Below are 12,766 nucleotides of genomic sequence, written 5' to 3'. Positions count from 1 at the left end.
ATAAAGTCCAAAAAGCAAAATTTTTTATAAGGATCATCATCTTGCTATGCCACTCTATATACTGAGACTTGAGTATCCACAGATTTTGGTATCCATGGGAAGTCCTGGAACCAAACCTCAGTGGATACCAAGAGGCACTGTATTTTCTAAAGAGTCATCTCATAATATGGCTGAAGTACAACAATGGAAACAACGGTGTGTGTGATATCTGTGTTTGCAAGTCAAACAGAAATTCAAGAGTATCTACCTTCAGGAGATATTTGCCTTTGATAAGGTACATCTGTGTGGATGGCCGGGAAATCCTCAACTTCCTTGCTCATTTTCTCACCTGGAAAATTCATTCCAGTCCCAAAATTGCCCCTGGGATAGATTTTGCCCTATAAAGGTCATACAGACACCTTGACAGTATCTCCCTTGACTCCTCAGCATTGCTGGATCCACAGGCAGCTGCTGAGCCATTTCACTTCACAGAATACTCAACCAAAAACTTTCCTTCTAGAACTGGTACAGTTTCACCCATTGCAATCCTGAAGATCAGTGTCTGCTAACACCTTTTATATCATTAGTTCTTGTATGGGTGTGTGAGTGTGTGTGTTTGTGTGCAAGTTGATTTCCCTTTTGCTGTTATAAATAAAACTAAATTTGGAACTTCCATTTTGGAAGTTCAGTTTTTTGGAACCATTATACACAGGCTTTTGTTGCCAGAAGCTCTCTCGCAGCTGTCGTTTGAGCTAATTAATTACCCCTTTGAATAATAAGTACATTTTGGATTTACAAGCTGCAGGCCTGGCTCTGCACTTTCTTCCTTGATCTTCCTTAGTAGTTGCTCCAGGTCTATGATGCTTTCTGCTAGTTGCATGGTGTCATCTGCATATCTTCGATTGTTGATGTTCCTCCTACCTTCCTTCCTCCACCTTCTAGGACTAATGCAGTTCTTCATATGATGTTTTCTGCATACAAGTTAAAGAAGTAGAGTAATAATATGCAGTTTTGCCCGACTCCTTTGCCTACTGGGGATCATTCTGTTTTCTCCATATTCTATTCTAACAGCGGTCTCTTGTCTTGAGTACAGATTTCTCATCAGGAGTATCTAACGTATTGGCACTCCAGTGTCTCTGAGAGCATTCCATCGCTTTTTGTGATCAATGCGAGGCACCTACACACATACAACTCCTACTGTAGTGTGCTCATTTGCAAAGGGTGCGCTCATGCAACTGCGTGCACATTTAGTGGCACATTTGTTTTGCTTTTTTTATTTTAACCCAACTCTCTGAAATTGCATTTGGAAAAAGCACACATTTGGAGGCTGCTATAAACCTAGCCAGGAACCTTCCCTTCCCTAAAAGTAGCAGCCAGTTGCTATGGGAACTACATTCATATTCCAATAGAGTTCAAGAAGCACAGAATACAGGTCCTCAGTCCAGATGCCAGTTGTTTTTATATTTTACAGAATTCCTTTACTCTGTTGTTGTTCTATGCCTTCCAGTCATTTCTGACTTATGGAGACCCCTAAGGTGAACCTATCACAGGGTTTGCTTGACAGAGGGGATTTGCCCTTGCCTTCCTCTAAGGCTGAGAGAGTGTGCCTTGTCCAAGACAATACAGTGGGTTTCCATGGCTGAGTGGAGATTTGAACCCTGGTCTCCTAGTGTCTTAGTCCAACACTCAAACCATTGTGCAACTCTGGCTCCTATCACTAACTTTAAAAGAGGGTGGTTGTTTATATATTGCAAAAAAAGACGAACTCCATTGCCAGGAAGACAAAGAACGAGACAGAGAAGCACATGCTAATTTAAAAGCACAAATACTACTATAATTTAAGTCCTTCTGTAGAGGATGCAAGAGGAATACTTCAGGTACTTCAAACAAAAAGATTGGTCTATCCAGTTGGAAAGTTATTCACATATATGTATTTGCTCTTCTTGTGTTAAATGTTGTTTTTCAGGCTTACAAGTCCTTTCCTACCTTAAATTAACCAAGCACTACACCAATGGTACTGCTGTTGTAAGTTAATAGCTGAGCTCCTCTGTTTTGCATCACTCTAAAGAATAAGATGGGAGGTTAGCCTTTATTGCTTTGCATCAGAAATGCTTTCAAAAAGGGGCATTCTAATACAGCACAGCTTGACTTCAGAAGTATTTACATTTTTTTTTAACTTCAGCTGTTTTTAACAATAATGCCAATTGCTAATACATGAATCATACTTTCATTTGTAGTTTTAACAGCCCCATTGAGTAGGCTGGCACTACTACTGTTGCAAATGGGAGAGCAGGAAAAGTTAGAGGCAAAAACAGTGATGTTAAGCCACACATAGAAAAAAAGACAAAATTTGAACTTCAGATCTCTCAGCTCATATTTCCACTCCAGTCAAGTATTTAGGGGTGTTTTTGGGAAATCAGAGCAAACAAGGGATTTCAGGATATGATTTCTTTTCAGTTAGTTCATTTGCATCATGCCTCCTAATAATGACTACACTGAACAATGACTGGAAATAGTAGGGCTTAGATTAAAGGAAGCTAAAGGCAAAAAAAAAAAAATCATTGGGTTTCTCTCAATACTTTATGACAGATATGACCCTGGAATCTCTCATACAAGAAAGGGACTGTGGAGGAAGAATTAAGATCAATGAGTAACTTACAGTATCATTGCTCCCTGATGTCTGCCAAGAATGAGCAAATCCATTCCACATTAGCAAAGGGAAGAAATCTGAATTTTCCTTCAGCTAATCTATCTTGAAGGCTCGACCACACACTGTGGCTAAACCGATCTTCACATTTGTGTCTGTGCTTTGGTTTTTAAATGCATGCTGTGCCCCCAACTTCAACAAAGGTAAAATTAGGACCACAGCAGATGAAGAAGCTTACCTCTTCCTTGCATGCTGTGCAGTGCTGACAAAAATCACCTGCTGAAGCTATTTTGCTCTGGAATGGAAGCTCCTCTTGGCTGGTTTCCAAGGCATATCTGCCAATTTCTGTTTCGAATTTGAGCTGCCTGGATAGGAGGCTTTTCACTTTTGTGAAGAGCCTGGTGTTTCACAATACCTGGGTTTTAACTGATGTACTGAACAAATGACAAATGTGTTTATTCAAATATAAAAGATGCAAACTGTTTATAGATGATACATATAACAGAAGAAATATCATTTTAAAATATTTGTTCCCTCATGTATGAGGGAAAAGGAGAAGAATGTGTCTTACAATGGTGCCTGCCATTCACAACTTTTATCAATATTTGTATTAATATAAATTTATACTAATGGATCCAACTTTTGATTCCCAGGTTTTAAATCAAACCGATCACTCAATAAAAAGTTGCAGTTCTAATGCTAATCAAACTGTCTTAGTTTAATAGTGCCAATATATGATGCCATTGTGTTCTTTTGCCATTGTACTTAAAGATCCAGTCTCTGTGGGATCATATCAGAAAAAAAACCCCCATTTTCCCTTAAAATAAGCTATTTTCTATATTCGGCTGCAGAATTTTTCAGCAAGACATGATATGTAATCCTTGATTCCTGTTATCCAAAAGCCAGTGACAGCAGCTTTAAAAACACTTATTAAGCATCTTAATATGGCCCCCAACTCTCTTGGACAAGTCAAGTGAAATCCACTCTACTGACCTTCAGTTGTGGCTGCTACTGCTAATACAGTATTCCTCTAACCTTATAGACAGAGTTATCTACAACTCTGCAGCTGGGATTTCTAAACATTAGTCAAATTTTCCTAAGTCCAATGTCACAGCACCTTCTTATATTTGGTGACAGATTAAGCCTATAGCACCAGCCCCGAAATCTCTGGATGCTGAGGGACTGCTTACAAAGATGTGCCTCCCCCAGGTGATGAAGAACCAAACATACATTTTGAAGGGGTAGTTAACACTGACTCTCTTCACATTGTACAGAATTGAAGAATGCTGAGTAAAAAGCCACATAACCCTTCTGAAGGTAGGGACACTTCAAAATGACATTCAAATTTTAGTGAGATTGTTTAGAGATGGTTGGCTTCCAATCCAGGGTCAGGATGAACTCAAAAAAAGCAACTGGAACAAACAACTCAAACAAGCATAGGTAATGATTTTGCCTGCCACTGTTCAAGCCATTTTATTAAACACTTTCGCAGTAAGCATGCAAAATTGCAGTACAAATGCACCATTATTTGATTTCCATTCCACTTGCCTCCAAAAAGGGGATGTGTCTCTTGTACTAGGTGAAAAGAATGAATCTCAGACAATTGAGCAAGCTGAATACACTTTGGCCAGAAGACCAGGCTTTATTGTTTAAGCCAGACACATTATCTGTTTGATGTTCTTTTTGAAACCAAAATAAATAAGTCAGGCTGTGAATGTGAGGGGAGCTCCAGGGTAGTGCTAGTCTAGAATAGGCAACCTTCCTCTCTCACTAGCCACTGCTTTGGCAACACCAACCTTTTCCTTCTGCAGAGCAGAGGAATAAAAGGCTGCAGTCCCACTTGGAGTAACCATAAAAACACACATCTTGACACTGTCCCTCTCCAACAGTGGGCATCATTTTTGGAGTGTGCTGTTCCCACTAGTGAAGCAGCACAGATATTTCTATTACAGAAAAGTTTTTACAGAAGAAATCTAGAGGACAGAAGAAACTGTACTCCTTTTCATAATGCTTAGGTTAACCAGATGGAGCAGAACTGGACATCTCCCACTGAAGACAGCCAGAAAGACAAGTAATGTTTGGGGCACAATAGGGGCTCCAATAGAGTATGGAAGCAGGTTCAGATCCCACTCCTCTCATGAACTTTTGCTTAGGAGACTGACACAGAACAGACACAGACTTAAGACGATGTGTGATTCTGTGGGTGCTGTGCGATCTGTCCAATGCAGCTGCAATTTGATTCAGGATTTTATCTCTTGAATGTCCTTGCCAAATCAAATCACTGCTGACACTGCCACTACATGACACTGTGCCAATCGTGTGAAGCCAAAAAGAAGGTACACAGCCAAAGCACTGAGATACATTCTACTACCAGAAGAACACTGCATCATTACTGTGGTTAGAAGCAGCTGCCAGTTGTCAGCAATGGATAATAAAAGCCATCAAATCCTGACACAAAGGCCATAAGTGTTTGTGTGTGCAGTGAATTGGTTGTTTCCAAGCCTAAAATCATCATGTAGAACATGAAGAAAATTAATGCTGCCAAGGGCAGGCAATACATTCCATTGTGCATATTAATGAGGAAATAGAAACATTCAGGTTCACATGGAATCCATCAGCTTTGGGCTGTCATTAGATTACTGAGAAGACCCTCCTGAAAGGGCCCAAGCTTTGGCAGGAGGACACAGAGCTGGAGAGGCTCATAGAAAGAGGGTATACCTCCAGATAACACATAGCTGACCAGTTTCAACATTGAGGGCTTCCCTCCATGGACTGTGTTAGCTCCTGGGTTGCACAGCTTCTCAGTGAAAAGCAGGTATTAAGCTACCCCTGCAGTCAAAAGTGCATGTAATTTTAACCTTTGCTTCTATTCTAGGCTTGCAGAACTAGAAGAACATGAGCCAAGCCCAGCAGCAACAAACATTAGAACTTTTTATCCGTTTGAGCCTACTAGACAAGTAATTCTGTGGATAGAAAGTTGTGTACAGAAACATTGATTTAAATGTTTCTTGCAGGATATAGATTGACAATGCTAGGCTTGCATGATCCAGATGTCTTTACAGGTTTTACATTGACTTAAAATGTCTTTTATCTGTTAAATCTATATGCACAACGAAACATTTAAAACACTGCTGAACTAATAAGCACTGAAGTGATCATTATGGAAGAAATGTTTGAAACAAGTGTACAGTAAAATGTGATCCCATTTGCCAGAAATGAAAGAAAAGTTCAACATGTCTCTACTCTGTGATGGAAAACGGTCATCTTGCTCCAGTGATATAACTGAGCCTCAAATGCAGCTTTTCTCTCTCTCTCATTACTAAGAACAAAGATGCACAATGCTGAGGTTTAAGCATTAATAACAACTTTTCCTATCGGAGACGTAAGTCTGTGTGAACCTAACTAATCTTTATGTATTTCCAAGAATAGCTAGCTCTAGCTGCAGAGAAAGAGTCAAAAGGCTAAGCAGACCTGAAGCTTAATATACAAAAAAGGCTATGGTGGTTATATGACAGAATCACTGGACACCATGGATTCCTAACTAAGATGTGAAATACGATTACTAAGGGCTGCAAGTTTCAAAACAAAGGAAGCAGCTCAGTGCCTGGTTGTGTTACTCCATCTTTTTCGAAAAAGGAAAGAAACCTTCTGAAGAAGAATGTTTGAATTTGGCTGTCTGGGTGTTCAATGCTAGACTACTAAGACATAGGAAAGAGGAGCAATTCTTCAGGATGCTTGCCCTGGATTTCAGTGCTTGGGTTGTACAGCTTAAAGAAAAGGAATTTTATCATACAAGGGAAGATCTATGCCAGATCAAATGGTTCTAGAGAGGCAAAGGGACTAGGAAGGCCACCATAGCCCTTGTCCCTCCAGGTAGGCACTGGAATTCAAAAGCATTGCCCACACCTAGAGGTTAGAAATAATGACTTCTGCATTACCTGGAGCCATCACAATTTCCAGCACAGAGACCCATTTGGAAAGCAAAGGTTAGTCCATTAAAGTCCTAATTCTAGGACTTAGGGAAGTTGGCTAATCTGGGGTTTTCAGGAAGGACACAGGACTGGATTGGAGTGAAACCATACTGTTCCAGAGGTGCAAGCAACAGCACTTGAAAGAGAAAACTTATTACAAGCATTCCAGACAAGGGTCACTGAAAAGGCAGTTCCTCAACAGTAAATGAAAGATTAATAATGGGTGCCTTAAGTTAGTTTACAAGGTTTATAATTAAGGACATGGAAATAAAGGGAACATAGCTGGACAGAACACACAGTGTGCTGCAGAACCATTTCCAAGTGTTATCTAAGACAAGCCCTTGAAAGAGTCGAGGTTGAAGGCAGTGTCCAAGAGGCGCTGCAGTTCAGTCAGGTGAGTCTTTTTGTTGCCTGTGGCTGGTGCTGCAGCAGGTTCACGTCCAGCATACCTGGAACAAGAAAAGGAAGAAAACAGAAATATGATGCTGAAAATTTACATGCTTACCTACAACCACATACATTGTGTGATTCAACATAGTGCTTTGCACTTTGGTTCCCTGTAGTCTTCCCCTCTTGGGTCAGCTGCCAGGAAATAATGGTTGGGCTGCTATTCCAGCTATGCTTTGGCTGAGTTGGTGCCACACTTCCTTTACCCTCTTTCCCCAGGCTGCATCATTCCTCTTCCCTCAGTGCACATGGGGTTCCCCATCAACCAGGAATTAAATAGATCCATTGAAATTCCAGCACACACCCAGTCGAGCTTAATAATTAAAAATTAAGCCTAGTTTTTTCATTTTCTCACTCTTATACTCAAACGTATGCATCATTTGGACCTATACCCCCTCCAGAAGTAAGGCAGAAAACATGCCCTTATCTCCTGACCATAGGATAATCAGAAGGGGTAGCTTACCACACTGGTTTTGCACGGTCGATGGTTGTGCGAAGTCTAGGCTTTACATAATCATAATATCCTTGGTTTTTGTGCTCTTCTTGACACCAAACCAGGTCTGCATTGGGGTATTTATGGAACTCCTTCAACAGGAGGTCAAAGGGGAATGGTGATAACTATAAGGAATGCAAAAAAATAAAAATAAAAAAGACATCTGGTCCATAATGGCTTTTGAGCAGTCAACAGCACACACAAATTGTCATGGAGAAAAGACTGCCTCTGGTTCACAAGTTTTAAGCAGTAAGGAGCGAGGCTACAGCACTTCACCTACATAAACTACTTGGAGATGCTCACTTGCTCATTGCAGACTTGGGCCCGGTACAGACCGCTGCTTTGCAGCAGCCTGGGAACAAAATTAGGGCTCGGGAGAGCAGAGCATCTAGTTGCCCTTTTCTTCTCATCTGTACAGTCCCCCTTGAATGCTCAAGTATTCTGCAGACTGCTGCAAAACACCATTAAAACAGAGACTGTTCGCAAAGCTAGCTACTTTTTTATAAACCTTTAGAAAATCTTACTGAGAAATTGCTCCATTTCTTTAGCCTGAACAATTCAGCTACCATTATTAGAATTTGCCCTATAGTGGGATTTTACTGTCTCCATAGGAATACTTGGGGTCCTAAATTTTCTTTGAGTTTAAAGCAAAGACCTGGAACAATTAAATTTCTGACTTCAGAAAGCCGTATTGCAGCTCCACACTGCCCATTTTAGAAATATATTTCCTACAAATGCCATACCTGCTCCACCCGAGTAATGGCTACATCTGCTTCCATCTCCCGGACCTTCCGCTCTCTAGTGAGATCATAATACACTTTGCCAGTGCAGAAGAGGATTCGCTTCACACCCTCTGGATTTTGTGCAGCAACACCATTTTCTGGAATAATACGCTGGAAATGTGTGCCTGCAATGGAGCACAGGTTGTTGTAATTCTGTATAGCTTTATCGCCCCACTAATGTGCATAGCACTTTAAAGAGTATGAGAAGAAGTCCTGCCCTCAGGAGCTCACAAACTATAATTCAACAGAGGGAAACCAGAAAAAGCTGTAGGGACAAGGGAAGCTGTTGGGCTTACTTATATGTCACAGTTAAAGCTAATGAACTTCTCCCCAATAGATAATTGATCTTGATGGACACAGGTCAGTCTATTTGGTGATGCTATAACATTTATGCAAAAGCAAGACTAAATAATTTAACCCCCGCAATGTGATTCTGCAATATTATTACTGAAGAACTAGAGAAAGCTGTGCAAGAATACTTTGGGCAGTGCTAGTTCCTGGCTGTCCAAGGATAGACACATGTAGTTGTGGAGCATTGGTACTGGTCTATGGATCTCTTTTCAAGGGGCCCCAAGTAAGAAGTAAGACATTGTTTCTCAAACATGCTGTTTTTCAGAGAAGGAGCAAAGTCTCAAAGGGATCCCCTTGGACCTGGGTTCCAAGACTTCCAAATCTGCAGTAAATGAGATACCACTGTTTCTAGCACACGATGCCCCTTCAGGTTGACATCCTTGTCTATGTCCACACAGAAGATCCACAATTACAATACTGCTCCACCCTCTTCAAAAGTCACAATCCCCTCAAGGCAGACAATGTGGCACTGTGGTACATTTATGATTTTGCTAATCTTGTTATGAAGAGCCACTACTCCCAATGATCTCTTTGTAATCAAATTGCTAGACTGACTAGAGTTTTAGCACCACTGGTGTTTAAAATCCCATTGGCTCAAATAAATTACTGTTACAATTCTTTCTTTATTTAAAGTGCCATTTGAGAAAGTATCCTGTATTCAATCAAGGATGAAAAGATACCAAGGTGAGGGCTGTTTCACAGTAGAACTGTAGCGCTTAAAGTTAACCCACAAGGTAATCTAGTCTAACCTTCTGTCAACACAGGAAATTCACAGACCACCTAACCTATGTTTAAAACATTGAATGAAGGCAAACTCACAGCCTTCTGAGGTAGTCTGTTTCACTGTCAAGCAGCTCTTACTGTCAGAAAGTTCTTGATATTACTAAAATATATTTTCCTGATAGCAATATACAGAGCTAGAAAAGGAAGCAAATCCCTTTAGGGGTCTCATAAGGGAAGCTTTTTAGGAATATGGCTTGCTCTTCAGTAACTAGCATACAGGGGAAGCAAGGTCTGGAAACAAGACTTCAGCTATGGCTTAAGAAGGCAGCACCAAATTTGCTGTCTTGTTGGAACATGAAGACTAGCTCAGTTTCTGCCCAAAAGCAAGACAACCATTTCCTGACCTGACTGCCACATCATGTGTTTGCCATCTGGCAAGGGAATACACTGAACTTTTCTGAACTCGTTCTCAAGCCTACTGTACCTGCCAACATGTCATCAAAGCTGGACCGAGCTTCAGGATGACGCAACAATGACTTTGGAGTGAAGACTATGAGCTGAAAAACGAAAGATTCCAGATTTAGTATCAACACTGGCACTGAAACAATTTCTCAATAAGCACTGATTTATTGTATTAACATCCAGCAGTTAATAAATAAAAGTCTAATAACCTGAAGTCTATTATACACAGAAGTTGCATTTTTAAGTACAGTCGGCCTTTGGCATCTGTGAGGGATCTGTTCCAGACACACACCCCCCCCCCCATGGATACCAAAATCCACGGATGTTGAAACCCAAGTTGTCTCCAATGGTATGTACGCAGCTGCGCTGCCATTAGGGACACTCCCCATTGTCCCATGGCGGTGCGCCACCATTGGGACAGCAGAACTTAATGGTGGCACAGTTGAGTGCACGCGCTGCCACTGGGGACAACACAGGCAAGTCTGTGGACACCGAGGGCTGATTGTACCCAGAAACAGACCCAGGGCTACTCGGAAAGCATTATTTATGCAGAAATGCAGAGTACAGATAGCAGGGTGCAGGCTTTTTAATCATGCCTTATTCATTGAGAATTGATTTGCCATAATTAAGAACCCATGTTCAAAGAACATGATCAACCAACCACAGAAAAAAAGCTGAAAGTATACAGTTCTCTGACTTGTTGTATCCTGACTGCAGCTAATGCATGCCGCAATTGCGTAAGTGGAATTCACTGACACAGGGCATACATTGGTCACTAATTAAGATGATTTCAAAGTGGGATTGGGAAAGTTAAGAGAAATTCATGGGAAACTCAAGGAGGGAATGTTTTGATGCAACCGTAGGGGCTGAGTGGAATGTCTATCCTCAGAGACAGAAGATCTGAATTCAAGTTGTGTGTTTTTTTGGAGGGGAGGTCACTGGCTGCTGGTTAGGGGGAGGGGCCTGGTGTGTGTGTGTGTGTTTTCTACTACAATTTGAAAATTAATTTTTAATCACTGATGAAAGATGGGACAAAAATCTAATTATATAAACCTAGCTTTTTCAGTGAAACATATCAATAAAGTACAGCTGCTCCCCAATAAATTTATGTGCAAGGGTCTCATTAAAAGTTAAGAAAGACAGATGCCCAATGCATGTAGTCTGCAAAAAAACAAAATATTTTAGTGCACAAGCATCTACATTTAGAAACAGAAAAGCCATTGAATGAGATACTGTAAAAAAACCCCAAATAGCAGCAATTGCAAAATAAGCAAAAGTTACCAAGGAGGGGCCTGGTTAGTAAGAACCACTCCATTTCTTTCAGGTTCCTGCTTTTAGAGGTCCAGTTTTACTTCTCTTACAACAGGGATTTATCTTTGCTTGATGCAGTGATAAAAGAGTGGAGCAAAATAACCTTCGACATACAAGTTTAAAGTCATTTCACCATCTCACTGGTATCATGTGTTGCTCTACTTGGCTTAACTCCCTAATTAGAGCTGGAAAACTATGGGAGGGAGGAGGGGAAAGTATATGCCCCTTTCGTGTCAAGGAAGTCATTCTTCATACTGACCGGCTTCCGGAAGGGGAGAAGTATCTGCCTCCGCACAACATGGAAAAAGTTTGCTGGCGTGGAACAGTTCACTACAATCCAATTGCAGTCGTACAGCTGACGCACATCAAAGTCATCTAGTTTCTGCAGAAGGATGATAACGAGGGTTCAAAAGTCGGAAAGAACTACATGCATAGCACATGGCTAAAGCAGCCAACCTCCTAAACACACTCAGTTGTAAAATATAGAATTAATCACTTTTCTTAAGTACAGTACTGGTATATAAATGAAATTAATAAATAAAATACAGACATCATTAATGGCTAGCAGATTATTCAGTATGATTTTTATCACACAGGAAGAGTTTGATGGCCCCAAGATTCTCACTAAAAGTTCAGGACACTGGGGTCATTACCTATGACCAAAACACACTGAGCAACCATTCCATATATTGTTTTATATTTTGTAAATATTTCCAGAAGCCACTTCTCAGCATCCCAAGCACTTGAGTGTCTGTGGTTGGATAGGCGAAGATAACAGAAAGGAATGGAAAATACTTTCTTACAGTCGAAACTCACCGGGAAGACATCTGGATCATCATTGCACATTTGCAAGAATCGCTCTGGTCTGGCAGAAGAGTGCTCAGGGCCCTGCAAACAGATGAAGGCTTTCAAAACTACATTAATTTCTCTCTCTCCCCTGCCACTTTTCAAGGTTCTGGATCAATATTGCTGCCTAAACAGTACTCTTAGAAAGAACTTTTCTTGGCACTGGCAGTAGACAGCATTTTAAGGAGAAACTGAACATTTATTCCATAACTTTATGGTAGCAATTCTAAATATGGAGTCTTAACTTCACTGTCTACAAATGTACTGCAGTTTAAAAATATACCATGAAGCCCAGAAGACTAGGTTTTATTACTCTTTCTTTCTGGTCATGTACAAGCCTGGTAGAACACAGCTCTCCTAATTTAATGTGAAGACTTTTCTTCTAAGGGTGGAAGATAAAAAGACAAAGAAAGCTTGCCTTAAGACACAGATAAAGACGGTTAATGATAAGAATGCAACCTTACCATTCCTTCCATGCCATGGGGAAGCAGAAGAACCATGCCGTTTTGTCTCACCCACTTGGACTGCCCAGAACAGATGAACTGGTCAATAATACACTGAGCTGTATTGTGAAAGTCACCAAACTGAGCTTCCCATAGCACTAAAGCATTAGGGCTGGCCATGGCAAAGCCTAGTTCAAATCCTGTAATGACAGAAATTAAGAACATATGCTTTTCCAGAACATTATCAATTAAAAATAGGAGCCAGGCTTAGGCAGTAATCTAAGTAACTTCTCTTAGTTCCTGAATGGAAA

At 40.7% G+C, this 12,766-nt stretch overlaps 1 protein-coding gene across 5 annotated transcripts in view; it reads right to left on the bottom strand.

Annotated features, from left to right (window-relative positions):
* Positions 1 to 3,092: 3,092 nt before the first annotated feature.
* The window catches only part of OGDH (oxoglutarate dehydrogenase), a 47,895-nt gene continuing 38,221 nt past the window's right edge, over positions 3,093 to 12,766 (bottom strand). For all 5 annotated transcript variants that reach the window (XM_089538252.1, XM_089538254.1, XM_089538251.1 and 2 more), the window contains 7 exons: positions 12,477 to 12,655; positions 11,983 to 12,054; positions 11,426 to 11,548; positions 9,878 to 9,950; positions 8,281 to 8,444; positions 7,508 to 7,662; positions 3,093 to 7,046 (listed from right to left, as the gene is read on the bottom strand). In XM_089538252.1, coding sequence (XP_089394378.1) covers positions 6,926 to 7,046; positions 7,508 to 7,662; positions 8,281 to 8,444; positions 9,878 to 9,950; positions 11,426 to 11,548; positions 11,983 to 12,054; positions 12,477 to 12,655 — 887 coding nt within the window. In that variant the 3' untranslated portion in view covers positions 3,093 to 6,925. The remainder of the gene's footprint in view (positions 7,047 to 7,507; positions 7,663 to 8,280; positions 8,445 to 9,877; positions 9,951 to 11,425; positions 11,549 to 11,982; positions 12,055 to 12,476; positions 12,656 to 12,766) is intronic.

Source organism: Sceloporus occidentalis, unplaced genomic scaffold (assembly GCF_023333645.1).
Source record: "Sceloporus occidentalis isolate IW3139 unplaced genomic scaffold, rSceOcc1.0.p SCAF_9, whole genome shotgun sequence".
NCBI classification, from domain to species: domain Eukaryota; kingdom Metazoa; phylum Chordata; class Lepidosauria; order Squamata; family Phrynosomatidae; genus Sceloporus; species Sceloporus occidentalis.
The sequence above is the reverse complement of the archived record's forward strand: the minus strand, read 5'-3'. Positions and strand labels throughout refer to the sequence as shown.